General features: G+C 49.8%; 1 protein-coding gene across 1 annotated transcript; it reads right to left on the minus strand.

The window, feature by feature from the left end:
- Positions 1–5,000: 5,000 nt before the first annotated feature.
- On the minus strand, positions 5,001–7,413 carry Foxa2 (forkhead box A2). The gene is made up of 2 exons (XM_059259634.1): positions 7,327–7,413; positions 5,001–6,311 (listed from the first exon to the last, which is right to left on the minus strand). The coding sequence occupies exons 1-2, from the start codon at positions 7,411–7,413 to the stop codon at positions 5,001–5,003; spliced, it is 1,398 nt and encodes a 465-aa protein (XP_059115617.1).
- Between the last annotated feature and the right edge of the window lie 9,403 nt (positions 7,414–16,816).

The raw sequence follows: 16,816 nt of genomic DNA on the forward strand, positions 1-16,816 counted from the left end.
GCCCCGCATTACCAGCGGAATGGGGAGGCATTAATTATTTAAAAACGATTAGCCTCGCCGTGTGTCCTGCAGGCTTTCCATCTCTTTCCGGGAAGACAACCAGCCACACCAGGCGGAGCCCCAGCTTGGAGCGCTGCGAGGGCGTCCCAGTTGGCCTCCAGTATCTGTAATGTGGGCCCACAGCCTGAGATGCAAGGGCAGGACCAGAGGGTGTGCCTGTGTCCTGCACTTTCGAAGGTGCCCTCATAGCATGGACCCAGAGGGTCCGTTGGACTGTTTCTGCCCACTGAGTTCACTGTTTGGCAGTGCAGCCTGGAATAGATTTCCAGTTAGGGTGGCAGGTAATGTCCTTGCGCTGTTTATCCAGCGCGTCTCACCCTTTGTCGAAAGTCCCAGAAAAATCCCAACTGGAAGTGGGTTTTTTCCAAAGTCAGGCATCCAGGCGTTTAAGGCAAAGGCACCGGGAGAACGACGCTTTAAGAAAGAATAGAGGGACTGGTAGACCACCGAAAAGATGTTTTTCTTTTTCTTCTCCAACCCCCCACCTCCCGCTGATGGGCTTAGAACGCGGAGCTTTGCATTCTAGACAATCGTCTATCTCTGAGCCACACCCCTGGCCCGAAAGAGCTCTTTTCTGGACCCTGCCCTCAAAAGTCTAGCATACTACATTTTCAACAGGCTACAGTGGAAATTAGTTAGGCAAAGTCAGGCTCCTTCCTGCAGGCAACCGAAAGAAGCGCGGGAATCTAGTTTATCTTCCAAAATCCTGTTCTTCCACCCCTACATGCTCAAGTGCAACACCCTGGAGCACACTCCTGCCTCAGGGCAGCGCGATTGGGTTGTAGTGGGACAGGGGTGATAGACAAGCCCGCGGCATGCTTTGACTTTCTTTGCTGGGCTCTGCTTGTGACCCAGATGGCTCTCCGCAGCGTAAAGGCCAGCGCCTCTTCTTGCAGACTAGACCTAAAGTGACTCCTTTCCAAGAAAGGCGCTGCCCCCCTCCCTGCACCGGTTTGGAGTTGCCCTGATCTGCCGGGATCCGAGAAGCAGCAGAGAACAGAACTCAGAGACGTACGTGCCCCGCACGCTGTGGCCTCCACCTCTCAGGATCCCCCAGCTTCACGCACACACCGGTGGTACTCCACTCTGGATTCTGAGACCAAGGGCGAGCTCATGCCTCCTCACCACAGCTCTTAGGAAACTAGACGCTCTCTGTTTCACTCCCTAGCCAGAATGGCTGCAAGGACCAGTCCCTGTTTTTCAACGCCTCGGGAACCCATCCAGACTACGAAATTGTTGGGAGTTTTAAACTCCTAGACTTCTCGTTCTAAGCCGCAGTGCAGTCTCGAGTCTCCCACTACCTCGCAAAAACACTGCTTCCCAACCCCCTGGGTTTCCATCCACTGGGTGCACCTCCCAGTCCCCTTAGAGGCACACAAGCTCTCGACTGACTGGGGGAGGGGAGGCGTGTGGACCCGAGTGGGGGGCGGACTCTGTGCGGGGAGCCCGGGCGTGGCCCCCGAGTGGGCGCGCTCCCTACCTGCGGTGGCCTGCGGGCAGGCGGGCGTCGGAGCGTCCTGCGCTCGGAGGGAGGCGGCGGACTGCTCCCAGCCGAGGCATCCCAGCATTTATTTGAGCTCAAACCGAGCGACTGTTGACTTTAGCACACAAAGCAAAGATTTCACTGCCCGCTAGTTTAAAAATGAATATTTTACCAAGATATCGATCAGCGTTATAAAATTCAGTTAAGTACAATGGGATCCTGGAAAAAAAAAAGAATAATAAAGGAGGGGGGAGGCAATATAATATCTGTGCAAATTTGCTGAAGTGTGACGTGGCATGGAAAGTTTACCCTCCTGGAATTCGGATCTAGAATGTTTTTTTCGGTTGTTTACTGACTTTGTTTATTCACAGATCACGGTTGCTTAAACCCCGCGCAAGGAAGGCGACGGGCAACAGGAAGAAAAAGTGTGTGTGTTGGGGGGGAGCCGCTGCACCCTGCAATGCGTCGAGTTGTGGGGAGGGGGGGAGGAATCCCTGAGCTCCTAAACTTGGAAACTAGGGGAGGGAACTGATGTGGGGAGGGGGGGGGGGAAGACACCAGAAGGGCAGAAAAGCCTCGGAGGGCGCAGCTCCCCGACATCCTTTTTATGTATTCGCACAGAACTATATCTTATCGGCAGGGATCAGTGGAGGGGGGCGCGCTAAGTAGTTTAAAACGACCCTCGAACAATGGGCGTGCGATAAGAAACAGAGCAGGTTAGGGCAGCGCTTTCAGCCTCCATTGTCCCCCACTCAGCCCCTGGCCCTGCCTCTCCGCTCCTTCGCCACGGGAGCCTTTTATGTGATAATGAAACACATTTCAGGCCCGGCTCGCGACGACGTGTGTGTCCTAGCCAGGCAAAGAGAAGGCCTGATTGCTGGCCGCGGCCTGCGGGTCCCCCCTCCTTCAATTTCTCTTCCTTGTGTTCTTCGGAACAATGTGGCTTGTTAAAAGGGGATTTTGGGGGGAGTGGGGGGGTGTAGAAACACACACACACACACACACACACACACACACACACACACAAGCGCAAGGGAAGCCAGGCCTGGGGAGGAGGGAAAGGGATGAGCCAGGTGTTAGAAAGCTCTCAGAGAGGTGGACTCTTGGGCCGGGGTTTTTGTGGGTCAGACAGGCGGTCCAGGTTGGAATAGATAGGAATAGCAAGATGTCAGCTCTAAGCAGCACCCTGAGATTAGAAACACCTCTGATGCCTGCTTAGGTTTTTAAACAGAGAAAACTTTTTTTGCTTCCCGTGGAAATGCCCCCAAAGTCAGACTGGAGGGGGAAAAATGTTGTTTCCTACCCTGGCCCAGGCAGCTTGCAGGGCAGGAGATACAAGCCAGTGTGAGGAGATTCCCGTTGCAAAGCTCAATTTTACTAGAGTCAGTTAACTGTCAATTTGGAGCATCTGGAGAGAGGTGGAAAAACTGGTAAGATTTTATTTGGTGGTCTTTGTATTTCCCCAGAAGCTCGAAAAATACCAATTCAGCTCTTGGGCCACAGTCCTGGCTGGTCTATCTGAGCTAAAAGAGCTTTGTCCGGGCCACAAGGGTTAGCTGGTAGAAGGGGGACATCAGTCTTGAGACACCGGGTTCTCACTACTTTTGGAGTCATTTGGTAGGCTGCTCAGGGCATCCTTCACTGCCTCCTCATCCTCCAATATAGCTTTATAAAAGGAGATTTGGAGGTTACCCTAAGCTATACAACTAAAACCAATTCCAGAAGAATATTCAAAATGTTTCCCCCGATTAGGTGGCTCCTCATCTCTAGGCTAACATGATTTCCCAGCACCAGGATATGTGTGTGTGTGTGTGTGTGTGTGGTGTGTGTGTGTGTGTGTGTGTGTGTGTGTGTGTGTGTGTGTAGGGGGTGTCACAGACTGGAGCCGGTGGTCTCAATTCTACAGGAAGGTCAAAGGGGTTGTATGATAGAAATGGCTGTGAAGAGCCAAAATTTGTAAATCCAGTCTAGTCACACTGACTAGAGAAGAGGCCTAAGATTAAAAAAAAAAAAATACAGCTAACAGGTGTAAACTTATTCCCTTCTCCTAGCACAGCCAGCGCTAAGAGCCCAAGGGCCCTCTGCAACACCACATCTTCCAGTAACTCGGGCGCAAAATTAAGATAGGTGTACTCAGAGTGCTTTTGCTTCTGGCTTTACGAATAACACTACTGGACTTTAGCTGGGTGGGCTCAGTGGCACAGGTCTGTAATCCTAGCACAGGGAAGGCAGAGGCGAGGCGGGAAGATGGCCAAAACCTGGACTTCATAATGAGTTCCAGGCCAGTCAGGGCTACTTAGGAGACTTTGTCTCCAATCTCTGTATCTTAATAAAAATATCGACATGAATAAAGACACTGGGATGGTCCATCAGAGACTTAATGTGTTCTGTAATGTTTAGTAATATTAACTTCAAAATTTTAAAAGTGACTATGAACAATTTTAATTTGTTTGCTGATATAGTTGCTGCATTATTTAGGGACTGTCTCTCATTCACTCTGAAAATGCATTTAGGGAGGCAAGATGGGGGTATGGCTAGGTGGACAAGCCTGGGGAGCGGGAGATGTTCCTAGGACTCAGAAGTGGTGCTTACAGGAAAATTCATTCAACTTTGATATTTAAATAAAATGTTGGGTAAACAGCAACACTGACCCCCAGCCTCCCATGAAAACCCTGCAACAAACTCCCACCTCCTTCCCATTCCCTTGCAATAATTTTATATCTGTTTAATTTTTAAGGAGAGAGAGAGAGAGAGAGAGAGAGAGAGAGAGAGAGAGAGAGAGAGGGAGAGAGAGAGGGAGAGAGTAGAAAAAAAGAAAAAGAACCCAAGGGGTAAAATTGGCAATAACACTTTAATATAGATTTGTGAAACTCTGGCCATTCTAGCCAGAAGACACATTTATAAGCCATAAATAAAGCACGCAGAAACCATAAATTAAATCAGACCCGAGACCTGGATTTCACCATGTCCAGAATGGGATGCATTTTTTTTCTTTCTCCTGGTCATTTACACCAGACTCTTACATTATTGTTTTTCTCTTTTTAAACATCAGTACAACCCTCTGGTTCTCTGTTAAAACTACATGGTTTTATACCAAGTCACTCACAAAGTTTTTGTTTGTTTTTAAAGTCAGACTTCCCTGCAACATCAACAATAATGAACAACAACAAAAATCAGAATCTGCAGGTGCCTTGAGAAGAAGGAGTCTATAGGGTCTACCAAAGGCTCCTTTAAAAATGTTTATATATATATATTTCCATTCTCTTCCCTATTTAGAATGACAGATCACTGCGCCCCATCTATTTAGGGGCACAGACAGTTAGGTGAGACTGCTCTCTTGGGGCCTGAAGTGTGGTGGCTACTTTTTCCTCAAAGCTCTCCCAGAGTCTCTAGACAGCCTCTTCTCTATGGTTCTTCTTCCAGTGGCCAGAGCTAGCAGGGCCTGAAAATCATCTTCTTAGGAGGAGTTCATAATAGGCCTGGAGTACACTCCCTGGTAGTAGGAGGTGTCTGCAGCCAGGGGCGAGGCATCCAGGCCCGCTTTGTTCGTGACTGGGCCCATGGCCAAGCTGCCTGGCATAGGGGAACCATAGCCCCCAGGGTAGTGCATGACTTGTTCATAGGCCTTGAGGTCCATTTTGTGGGGCTGATGGTGGTGGTGGCTGTGGTGGTGTTGTTGCTCGGAGGACATAAGGTTGTTGATAGAGAAGGGATGGTTGAAGGCGTAATGGTGCTCCGGCTTCAGGTGGGCCTCCGGTGGCAGGCCTGGGTGGTGAGGTGGACCCAGCAGGTGGGCTGCAGCCTGCTGCTGCTGCCCAGGCGAGGGCGCCGGCTCCGGGGGACTCAGCGCGGAGGCAGGTGTTCCCTTCAGCTCGCCCAGGCCGCCTCGCTTGTGTTCCTGACATGGGGAAGAGCTCGAATGGGGGGACTCGGTGCCCGCCGGAGTCTCAGAGGCCGAGCCCGCAGCCTCCCCGAGCTGAGCCTGCGAGGCCTGGGTCCCAGCAGCTGTCTTCTTGCCTCCGCCTCCGCCTGCACCCGCGGCTTCCTTCAGTGCCAGCTGCTTCTCACATTTGAAGCGCTTCTGGCGGCGCAAGTAGCAACCGTTCTCGAACATGTTGCCCGAGTCAGGGTGCAGGGTCCAGAAGGAGCCCTTGCCAGGCTTGTCCGGCGAGCGGGGCACCTTGAGAAAACAGTCGTTGAAGGAGAGCGAGTGACGGATGGAGTTCTGCCAGCGCTGCTGGTTCTGTCGGTAGAAAGGGAAGAGGTCCATGATCCACTGGTATATCTCGCTCAGCGTCAGCATCTTGTTGGGGCTCTGCTGGATGGCCATGGTGATGAGCGAGATGTACGAGTAGGGAGGCTTGGCGTGTGTATAGCTGCGTCGGTAGGTCTTGGGGTCCCGCGCACGACTCAGGCCCGCCTGCCCGTACATGGGGCTCATCGAGTTCATGTTGGCATAGGGAGCAAGGCCACCCATGGCCCCAGCAGCCTGTCCCCCGAGTGGGCTCAGGCTCGGACTCAGATGAGGTCCCATGCCCGCCACGCCGGCCGCCCCAGCTGAGCCACTCATGCCCGCCATGGCGCCCGCGCCCGGGGACATGCCAGCTAGCGATGGGCTCATTCCAGCGCCCACATACGATGACATGTTCATGGAGCCCGCGCTCATGTTGCCGGAACCGCTGCCCATAGCGGCCGCGGACATGCTCATGTAAGTGTTCATCCCGTTCATTCCCAGGCCAGCGTTCATGTTGCTCACGGAAGAGTAGCCCTGCAGACAGAGCCCGGGGAGGAGACAGGTTAGCACCTAGGCTGAAAGTGCCAGACCCTCCCACACATCGGTAGGACCCAGTCCTCCACCTTTGTGGAGACCTCTGGGGGATCTCTTTCTTTCCCTGGGTCCCAGTCTACCAACACCAAGTCCTCTGTGCCTCAAAGCTAGCAGGACGGGTGAGCGCCCTAGGAGAGGTGGCCAGCGGGCTGCATTTCTAGGCTTGGGGCTCATTCCTCCCCCAGATTCTAGAACATCGGTGCCCTGGACCACGACCAAGTCAGGCGTCCCAAATGTATTTTACTCTCCTCAGGGGCTCCCCAAATCCTCTGGCTGGTATACTGAGTCAGCACCAAGCAATCTCCGTTGCTATCCCTGGTTGCCAAAAGCCACCTTTGGAAGGTCACTGGGGTAGTCTCAAGTGGAAATAGTCTCCGTGTCCTCTATTCTGGGCCTTCGCACCGGGACCCCACTCCTTAGCCACAGGGGAATGAAGTGCAGTGCCTGCGCAGAGTCCGCGGGCGGTTGGAGGCATTGCGTGGAGGAATAGGGAAGGGACCGCCAACTCGGCTAGGAACTGTTAAGCGTCCTGGCTTCATAGCCACAAACTTTCTTTCTCTTTGTCCACTAGTCTTTGACTCTTTGCCTGCACCTCTGTCCCCAACTCCTACCCACCTTCTCTTCTGCAGCTCCCCACCCCCTCGCCAGCCGACCTCCCACCCCTCCCCAGCCGCACGCTGCCAAACATAACTCTGTTAGGATAGTGCGTGGCTCGGCCACGAAGAGGATTTGGAGGCGCCGCAAGTCAATATTTGATCACAAAGTTAATATTATCTCAAGGCTAACAGTGTGTCGTATAAAAAAGAGACCCATTTGAGTCGAAGGAGGGCGGAAAAGGCGGCTGTCCAGGAAGGCTAGGGGTGGGGGGGCGAGTGCCCGTGAAGGGAGCGTGCGGAGGCTGGGGACGCGGAGATAGCTACCACCCCACTTTCCCCTGGCGAAGGCCAGCGCTTACCTCCGGCTCCGCGTAGTAGCTGCTCCAGTCGGATGGCTCGTGCCCTTCCATCTTCACGGCTCCCAGCATACTGGAAGCCGAGTGCATGGCGGTTTAAAATTTAACAGCCACAACAAACGACCAGCAATCAGCCCCCACCCCCACCCTCTTAAAAAAAAAAAAAAGTCAGCTAAGGCACTGTCCCCTCCCTCCCTCCCTCTCTCGCGCTCCCTCTCTCTCTCGGCTCCACTTCCTCTCTCTCCCGCGGCCTGCCGCGGGAGGTAGCTGGGAGTGGGCGGGAAGGTAGCTGGCGGAGGAGGGGGTCAAAGAACCTAGGAGGCCGGAACCCGAGCCCTGCCGTCGGGCGTGCCCTCCGTCGCCGCGCTCCTGGGGCTGCCGGTTCAGGCTGAGGCTGGCAGTGTCGAGCAGCCGGGAGGCGGCGGGAAGCTAGCGGCGCGGGGGAGGGCGGGGGGGAGAGCTAAAGGAGGGGGAGCAGGAGGTGTGGACCGCGCAGCGGACAAGTGCCGCAGTGACGTGGGCGGCTGGTGATATAGCGCGGCGCGCTGGCGCAGGCCTCCAATCCCCAGACCCCGGGCAGCCCATTTGAATAATCATCTCACACTTAGGTGAGAGGAAGCCGGGGCCGGCTCTCCGCACCTGCCGCTCTGTGCCGGGAGCCAGCCCAGCTCCTGCTGTCCCCCGCACTCCCAAGACCCGAACCTGCTAGCAGGCGCGCGGGCGCCCTGGTGGAGTCCCTTTCTTTGCGTCCACGGGGAGTCTTCCGTGGACCCAGACACCTGGGATCAGGCCACCCCTGGAGAAGCTCTGGACTCCTGCCCCACCCCTCCTCTTCTCCCTGAGCACCCGGGTCATCAATCCGAGGGCGCGGACGGCCTCGGTGCCCCGCAGAGCCGAGGCTAGCCAGATTTATTTATCCCAGCTTTCGATCCTCTCCGCGCACATTCCCTGTCAAAACAACAAGCAGGTGACAGCCAATTTGCTAAGCGCTGTCCTATTTAGAAAAACTGTGTACACACCTTTAACTCGCTGGCCGCTGCTCCGGAGGCCCCTCCCTGTTACAGTTAAGTCCTGAGGCGGCCTCGGGAGGCGGGCAGGATACGCATGGTCGGGCCGCCTTGGTTGTCAGCTACCTCGGACCTTTCTCTGGCTACCTACCCCAGGCGTCCCGGAGAGCACCGCTTAGTAGCAGCCAATGCCTGGTAGGCTGCGATTTGTCTCTGACATGCGGGCCTCGGTGTTTCAAGGTTACTTTTCAGTTACATCCAAGGTGCCCACAGCATTTCGTAACTAAAACAAACAGGGCATTGGTGGGGGTAGGGCAGGAGGGGAGAGAGAGAAAGGAATCAATAACAGGCCCATGGGATGACTTCAGGAGGATCCGTGTTCCCTCTGCCTGCCGAGGCAGGGACCGTTTTATAAAATTTGAAAATTTCAGTTTCTTTTTTCTTCAGCTTCTGGGTGCTAAAAAAAAAAAATGTCGTTTGAGTGTGGTGGCCCATGCCTTTGATCCCAGCACTGGGGAGGCAGATGCAGGCTGATCTCTGAGGTGGAGACTGGCCTAGTCTACAAACAGATCGAGTTCCAGGGCAGCCAAGGCTGCACAGAGAAACCCTGTCTCGAAAAACAAAACCAAACCCAAAACAATAGAACATGTCATTTGTATTGTTTGCTACCAAGACTATGGTAAGCCAAGATTTTGGAGTAGAGGGTCTTGCAGGCAAACGGTTATATGTGGACGTTTTCTTTGGTTCTGAAAATGTGACTGAAATGTAGGGATACAGTCCTGAACTCTTCCACCTCAGAAACGGAGAAAATAGGGACTAGTTGGCCCCTGGCTCAAATCCAGATGTCCTGAGTTGGGAGTGGTGGTAGCAGAGGATAGATAGAGGGGGCAGGTACTGGGGTGAGCTTTGAACATGGGAACCTGAATGAGGCTCAGACTGGAGGGTGAACCAAGGGAATGGGACAAGAAGAGGTCTCTTGGGTCAGCATCCTTTTGTACTGAAGACGCATCGACAGTTCCTTTTGCTACTGAAATGCATAGTTTGGACAGTTTGCACAACAAGTGAAGTCCTCTGAAGGAGTACAGGGCAAGATTCCCCAAAGGCAAGACCTGCTTTCCCGCTGGATGGTGAATCTGACATGCTCACCCAATGAACACAGGGAACCCAAAGATATTAGATCCCCAGCATCACCCCCAGGGCCCACAAGGATGGTGGGCTGTCCACAGGAAAAGAGGGCTACACCTGTTGTTCATAAAAGGAGCTGTTTTTCAAAATCAAAGCAAAAAATGCAGGCATATGCCTGCATACACACACACACACACACACACACACACACACACACACACACACACACACACACAGAGAGAGAGAGAGAGAGAGAGAGAGAGAGAGAGAGAGAGAGAGAGAGAGAATCCTTAAACACATTCAGCTCAGTTCTGTCCACAGAGATCTTAAATGTTGAAGCACAGGACCTCCCTCCACACAAGGATAGTTCTTCCTTCAGGAATTGAAACTCAAGATACCAATCTTTTTATTTTCTCCTCCTCCTCCTCCTCCTCCTCCTCCTCCTCCTCCTCCTCCTCCTCCTCCTTCTCCTCCTCCCCCTCCTCCTCCTCCTCCTCTTCCCCTCCTTCTTTCTTTCTTTTTTGATATTTGGAGACAGGGTTTCTCTGTATAACAGCCATGACTGTCCTGGAACTCCCTTACTCACGGAGATTCGCCTGCCTCTGCCTCCCCAGTGCAGGAATGCCAATATTCTGGTTTACACTCTCTGTCTGTCTCTGTGACTGTGTCTCTGTGTCTGTGTCTATGTCTGTCTCTGTCTCTCTCTCGCTTTCTCTTCTTCCCCCCACCCCCTACACTGTCTGTCTCTCCCACCCCTCTCTGTTGAATGCCAGGGTGTTTGTAAGCCTGTGGGCTGCATTACTCTCTGTGCTCCTAGTTCAAATTTAGACCTAGAAATTATTCCACGTGTAAAATTAGCTACCAAGCGCTGGGAGATTGGGTCCGCGGAACAAAGTACGCTTCCCTCTGTAGACTGACCTGCAACTTCCCACCCTCACCTGAAGCGTCGTGCGTGCTCAGATTTCTCGGGATATCCCGGAGTGCTAAGCTCCAACTTCCACAGTGGCAGGGCGCCCCCTGTTGGCCGCGAAGCTGCCGGGGTCAACCCCGGGCCTGAGTTAGCCTTCTGGCCAGACACCCCATCTCCACCGAAAGCACCTCCTGGAGGTCCCTGAAATTATGCGCAAAGCCAATCCCGCTTCTTGTCTCCTGTCTCCGAGAAAGGGTCGGTCTGCGTATGACGCCACCTGAAACATTTGAGTAGCTGATTTGCGACCCTCCAAGCACCGCCGGCCCCGGGCTTACAGTAAGCAGCCAGGGAGCCCGGCGCCCCCGAGCTGCGGAACGGGGGGAAACATTCTGGCAGCTTGCTGTTTCTCCCCGCGCCTCCGGCTTTGCCGGCGCTTGCTCTTGGTGGCGCATACGCTGGTCCTCCCCGGAGCGGCTGCGATTTCTAAAGGTTTATTCAGAGCCTTGGCACCAGAGTTCCAGGCTGGAATGCTGTAAACTGCCCCAGGTGCCTCTCTCCAGGAAAAAGTTCTCGGGAGCTCCGGCTACACACAGATGTCTGCTCTGATCCCCGACAGTCTAAACCTCACCTGGGGCCGAGCTACACAAAGAGTCCCTTTGCCTGCGCCCTCCCCTTTCGCCCTTTCTTCGGTCCTGCACAGTGACGGGTAAAGCTTCCTTACAAACGGCCACTGCTCCTAGGTTTGTTTTTATTCTGGACGTCGCGCCAGCGGCAAGGGGGCCCCTTTGATTTGGCCTCAAATCTTGGCTATCTCTGCTGTCGCTGGGGAGAGACTGAGATCCAGTGTCTCTTAGTAAAAACTGCTCCCCAAAGTTTTCTGTCAAAAATGAAGCTAGCTAGGACATCATTAAACAGAACGCAACTCCCCCTACGAAACACGGTGGAATTCTCTGGGTGAACTCCAAATCTCAATGCAGAAAATCTATATAGTATATCAAAGGTTACAGGTAACGTTTCACTTTTTGTGAGTGTGTTGTTTCTGAAGTTTATTTTTAAAATTCAGACCCCCGGAGTTCGTCTATGTAGAACTTGTGAACACTGTCAAATCCTCTCCTGTGATTTTCATAGGGTTTTTTTTTTTTTTTTTGAGTCTAAACACTTGTTTATGGGGAGTACTAAAAGTCAGTTAGCCATGAACACATCACCAAAGGATATTTACATGTGCGAATGAAGACAAGAGTTAATAGGTTGAACTCTTCTGTAAAAACACAGAAAAAAAAGGTGTCTATAAAAGTGATGTGGGGACAAAAGTAACATTTTAAGTTTAATAAGCTGTGTTGTCTCTTGTGGCAGGATCTATGGGAAAGAAAGAACAGGGATAAATGCTATTAGTACCCCTGATGGGACTGGTGATATAACTCGATGGTAGACTGTGCTTTGTGTGATCATGACCCTGGGTTCATTCTCTAACATCAAAAAAAAAAAAAAAAAACCCAAAACAAAAACAAAAAAACAAAACAAGGGGCTGGAGAGATGGGTCAGTGGTTAGAGCACTGACTGCTCTTCCAGAGGACCCAGGTTCAGTTCTCTCAACACCCACATGGCAGTTCACAACTGTCTGTAATTCCAGTTCCAGGGGACCGGAAACCCATGGCAAAACACCAGTGTACATAAAATAAAAATAGATAAAATTAAAAACAAAACGGGATTGGATTTGGGTGATAGAACTGTGTCTTCAATGTACTTTTTTTTTTTTTGCAGAGCAGTGATACCATTTTATATATCGTTTTACTGTTGCATTCTCTTTTATTATGCTATGGTGAAGTGCACAATAAGGTTATTAATTCTCACGGTAAGGAAGTCTTGGAAAAATAATTATGTAGTTAATCACTAATTTCTCCTCCTGGAAAATGAGGAAAAGCCACCTTTCTAACTGATTCTGATTTTACTAATTTTTTTTTTAACCACCTTGCTGGTATCAGCAGATGGAGTCTGCCCTTCAGAGAGAGGAAATGAAGAGCTATTGATGTCAGCCACAGGGGGCATTCCCAGCATGGTTCCATGGCAGAGCAGGGGACACTAGACTATATGTGATCTGGGTTAAGGTTCAGCTGAATTCACTAGACACACAGACCTCCCCCACCCCAGTTTAATGCAGTAGAGCTTGTCTGGAGGCTGGGTTTTAGTTATGAATGTTTGTCATTTATAGACTGTCTTGGCACTTGAGTAGAGCAGTTACAGACTGGACTCACATCTGTTTTGCTCAGTACTGAAAGCCAGTGTTCTGTCCATTCGGGGAAAGAATTTAGGAGTATTTCTGAGATACACTTGACATTGCCCCCCCCCCACATTTAGCATGCTTTTGGTATGGGAGGCTTTTATAGCAGGTAATTGAAATAATTGAAAAAAATAAAAATAAAAGACGACAACTTTTGGTAGCAATAACAGAGCAACGTGAGAAAAAGGCCTCTGCTGAGGGATCCTTAAAGTCAAACACACCTACATCTGTGGCCCTGGGAGCTTTTCATTCGTTTGCAAGCTGGACTTGGGAGAAATATCAGATATTCCTGCCAACAAGGTAAACAGTGAACTTCATGAAGGACAGCAGTCCCGGGAAGTCACTCACAGACTCTGGACATTTGTTTTCTCTATATTGCTTGGCTAATTTGGAAGAGATTCCATTAGATCTATGGAACCACTGATGACTTATTGGACAAGCAAATGTCCTCCCTGTAAGTAAGAAGCAGTGAGGCATTGAGCAGTGTGGAGACCTGGCACAGGGCAGCAAGGCCTGGAGTTCAAGTGTGAGACTAGGAAAGTGCTCTTGGCATCTTTGTTTCCATTTCAAAGTCACGCAGGGGCATGGCATAAACAGAGTAACTGTACACAACTTACTTCAATATTAACAGTGACAATGGAGGGGAAAATTATATATTCTTACCCATTTGGCAAATATTTAATGAGCTCTTACTCTACTCCAGGTGGTGCACACACAGGGAAAGCCACCTGTATATAGAGACCAGTCCTGATTCCCTCCTTATTTTCTTCCCTTTTCTCTTCTGTCAAAAGTTCCAACCTTAGCTGGGTGGTTGGTGGTGCAACATCTTCCATCCCAGTACTTGGGAGACAGAGACAGGTGGACCTCTGAATTCGAGGCCAGTCTTGTCTACAGAGCTAGTTCTAGGACAGCGAGGGCTACTCAGAGATACTCTGTCTTGGAAAAAAAGAAGTTTCAACCTCTCACTATTTTCAGGATTCTTTCCAACAGTGATCCAGGAACTTTCAAGTGGGAAAATCTACATGCTCTTATTCAAAACTAGTCTTTTAGTTGACAAAAAAACAGACTAAATTCCAAGATGATGGGTTCTGTCTCTTTTGAACAAAATCAGCAGGACCAGCTAGTAGGAAAACCAAGGACTCATAGAGAACACAATAGCAGATCAGGTCTGACACAAAGTGGCTACACAAAGAGCATTGTTATCTCCGACCCTGTCTCCTTATTATACATGGCATTGGTTTCCCACATAATGGATGCTACATTGCTGCCTACTGGTGTTTATTCGGGTGCTGGGTTTTGTTTTGTTTTTTTCTTTTGAGGGTTTTGTTGCCATTGTTTAGTTGGTTGGTTATGGTGGCCTAGGTGATGATGCCAGAGCCACGCTGAACAGGTACTCTACCACTGAGAATATGAACTCATAGCCTTGAACTCTGGCTTTAGGAAGGCTGTGCTGCTGCTCTGGGGGTGGTACTAACGTAAGAAACTTGTCAAGTCTGACAAATGCTGGTCTGAAGAGTTTGTGATACATGTGTCTGTGTTAGCTGTTTCAGTCGGACTTGTCAAAGTAATCCCAACTAAAGGATTGTGGACTAGCCTTCCCCTTGCAGCTTCTAAGGGGTGCTACTACATTACAGCTACAGGGCCCTACTGACACTGGGCTAATTAGCCAGGCTGGGGACACTCATACCCCTTAACCTTTTATGTGCATAGGAACACCCCCCCCCCCCCAGGGATCTCGTTAAAATGCAGATTCTGCTTCAGCAGGTAGATTTAGCATTCCTTCCATGTGGGAAGAACTGCTGGTTCACTGACCACAGGTGGTCTCAGCCCTATGGGACCCTTTGTCTCGTCTCACTGTTCCTGCAGTCAGTACTGAGCAGGTGGTGAGATGTCACGTGATAAAATGAGAATCGGAGGCCCCTCTTCAGTTTCTGCTACTACTCTAGTACCTGCCTTCCTATGAGCCTCCCTTCACTGTCCTGGTTAGGTTCTGCAGGGCATCACTTGTGCAAAAACTGTGGAAACAGCCCCTAGGCAGCTGGGCCCCTGCAGCAAGTGTTCCAAGCAGGGCTCCCCCTCGGTGCATTGTTAGCTCGCCCACATCCCCCTACCACCTGGGCATGTTTTCCGGAGACAGGGACCTCCCTGGTTGACTGGAGAGGACAGAGGATCTATGGCAATTATCAGTTTGCAAGACTGATAGATATTTTCCAAGTATGGAGAACAGCGGAACCAAAGCCTCCGCTGCTACCACATCAGCCTAGGGTTGCAGAGAAGGAGACTCCTTTACCACAGTCCTGTAAGGAAGATGCCCAGGGGATGCAGGCGAGGGCTGGGTGGTGGTCCAACCCTGAGCACAGGCTGAGGGCCCTAATCCTCATCCTAATATACATTTAAGAAACAAAATGCAAGGATCAAAAGGATGAGAAAGTGACAAGAACAAACCTGTTTATTGAGTTTCTAATGAAGTTTGCCTCTTCACCCTGGAAGAATCCCAGGCCTCTTTTGAAGGCTACTGGGACTAAGAATCTCGTCCCTAAAATGTGACACAATATTGAACCCACACTGCCTGTCATTGTGTGATAAAAAGGGTCTAAGATAAAACTGTCTAAGAGTCAGTTCAACTGAATTCTTAGACATCACAGTGAATTCCTCCGTTAACCTTGGCATGCCATCCAAATATTTTCTTTTTCTTTTTCTTTTTTTTTTTCTGGTTTTTCGAGACAGGGTTTCTCTGTGTAGCTTTGTGCCTCTCCTGGAACTCACTTGGTAGCCCAGGCTGGCCTCGAACTCACAGAGATCCGCCTGGCTCTGCCTCCCGAGTGCTGGGATTAAAGGCGTGCGCCACCACCACCCGGCCCAAATATTTTCTAACACACACAGCAAGAAAAGTTTAGGAACTGGAACTGAAGACTCAGAGGTGAGAAAAATGGAAGGCCTCAGGCTGCTACTGACTCTTATTCCAGCTGCAATGTGCTTTCCCTATTAGTGGGAGGACCATCTTTCCATTGTGAGAATTTGAATGAAGCATTCTTTCTGGGAAGAGCTCCTTCCTTTCATGTCAGAACCTCTGTAAGGAAAGCAAAACACCTCTTCTGTGGGCGAGTTCTTATTTATGCAATGCTTTGATATGCACAAGGAGAACTAAAGCAAGTCACTGAGGAGTTTAGACCAATGGCTTCATCTGTGTCAGTGCACTGGGGCTTAATAAAGCCAGGAAAGTCATTGTATTAATGTACATTTCAGACATGTAGGTGGAAATGGACAGGAAATGCAAACTTATTTATTAGCTGTCTTTTTCATGTCCAATTATTAAATCACCCAAGAGGGCACTTCTTTTGGTCTAGGAGAGCTGACTGATCACGGGTGCTAGATGGAAGGTGATGTAAGAGCAGGTTTGTGTTCATCAGAGAAGGTTCTATGCATAGGTCTCTACTGCCAAAATCTCCAGGGTTCAGCTACACCTTTTAAGTGGAAAACATGCATTCATCCTTCCAAATCTCCAAATAAGGTGCTAAGTAGCTGCTCATTGTGGAGGACACCCGACTGGCCTGGACACCAATTCCTCAGGTCTCATAGTCAGACCAACATGATTTTAGATACTTCTCTGTCTTCTTTCATTCTTTCCTCCCCTTTGGCATGTAACATGTGGAAACATAACATTCTTTTTATCATTTTCATTCCTGTATTTCTCTTCCCAAATGCTGGGGCTCTTTCTAGAAAGAGTTGTCTTCATGTATTGTTCTAAAGAATGATATAAATGTCTATAAAATCATAGACAGATCAGTATTTTATATCATTTATTTGTAATTATATTATATAATATTACATACTATATAATATGTACATATGCAATATTATATATAACGTTACATAATATTATAACATAATTACAAAAATATAATTATATTGTATAATAATATAAATATATTATTTATTATAAAATACAAAATTACAATATATATTATATCATTGTAATATATAATCTATTATATTATTTACTTATTATTATTTATTTCATATTTGATTCTATGAATGGAATTGCTAGGCTTGTGCATACCATACAAGTGCTGTGCTGCTGAGCTCTGCCCTCATAACCATTTTATAATGAAATGCTGTGGGTTAATGCTCTCGTACACTGTAAAGATTTGTCATTCTAATTGGTTTAATAAA

Source organism: Peromyscus eremicus, chromosome 4 (genome assembly GCF_949786415.1).
Source record: "Peromyscus eremicus chromosome 4, PerEre_H2_v1, whole genome shotgun sequence".
In the NCBI taxonomy this organism is placed as follows: Eukaryota; Metazoa; Chordata; class Mammalia; order Rodentia; family Cricetidae; genus Peromyscus; species Peromyscus eremicus.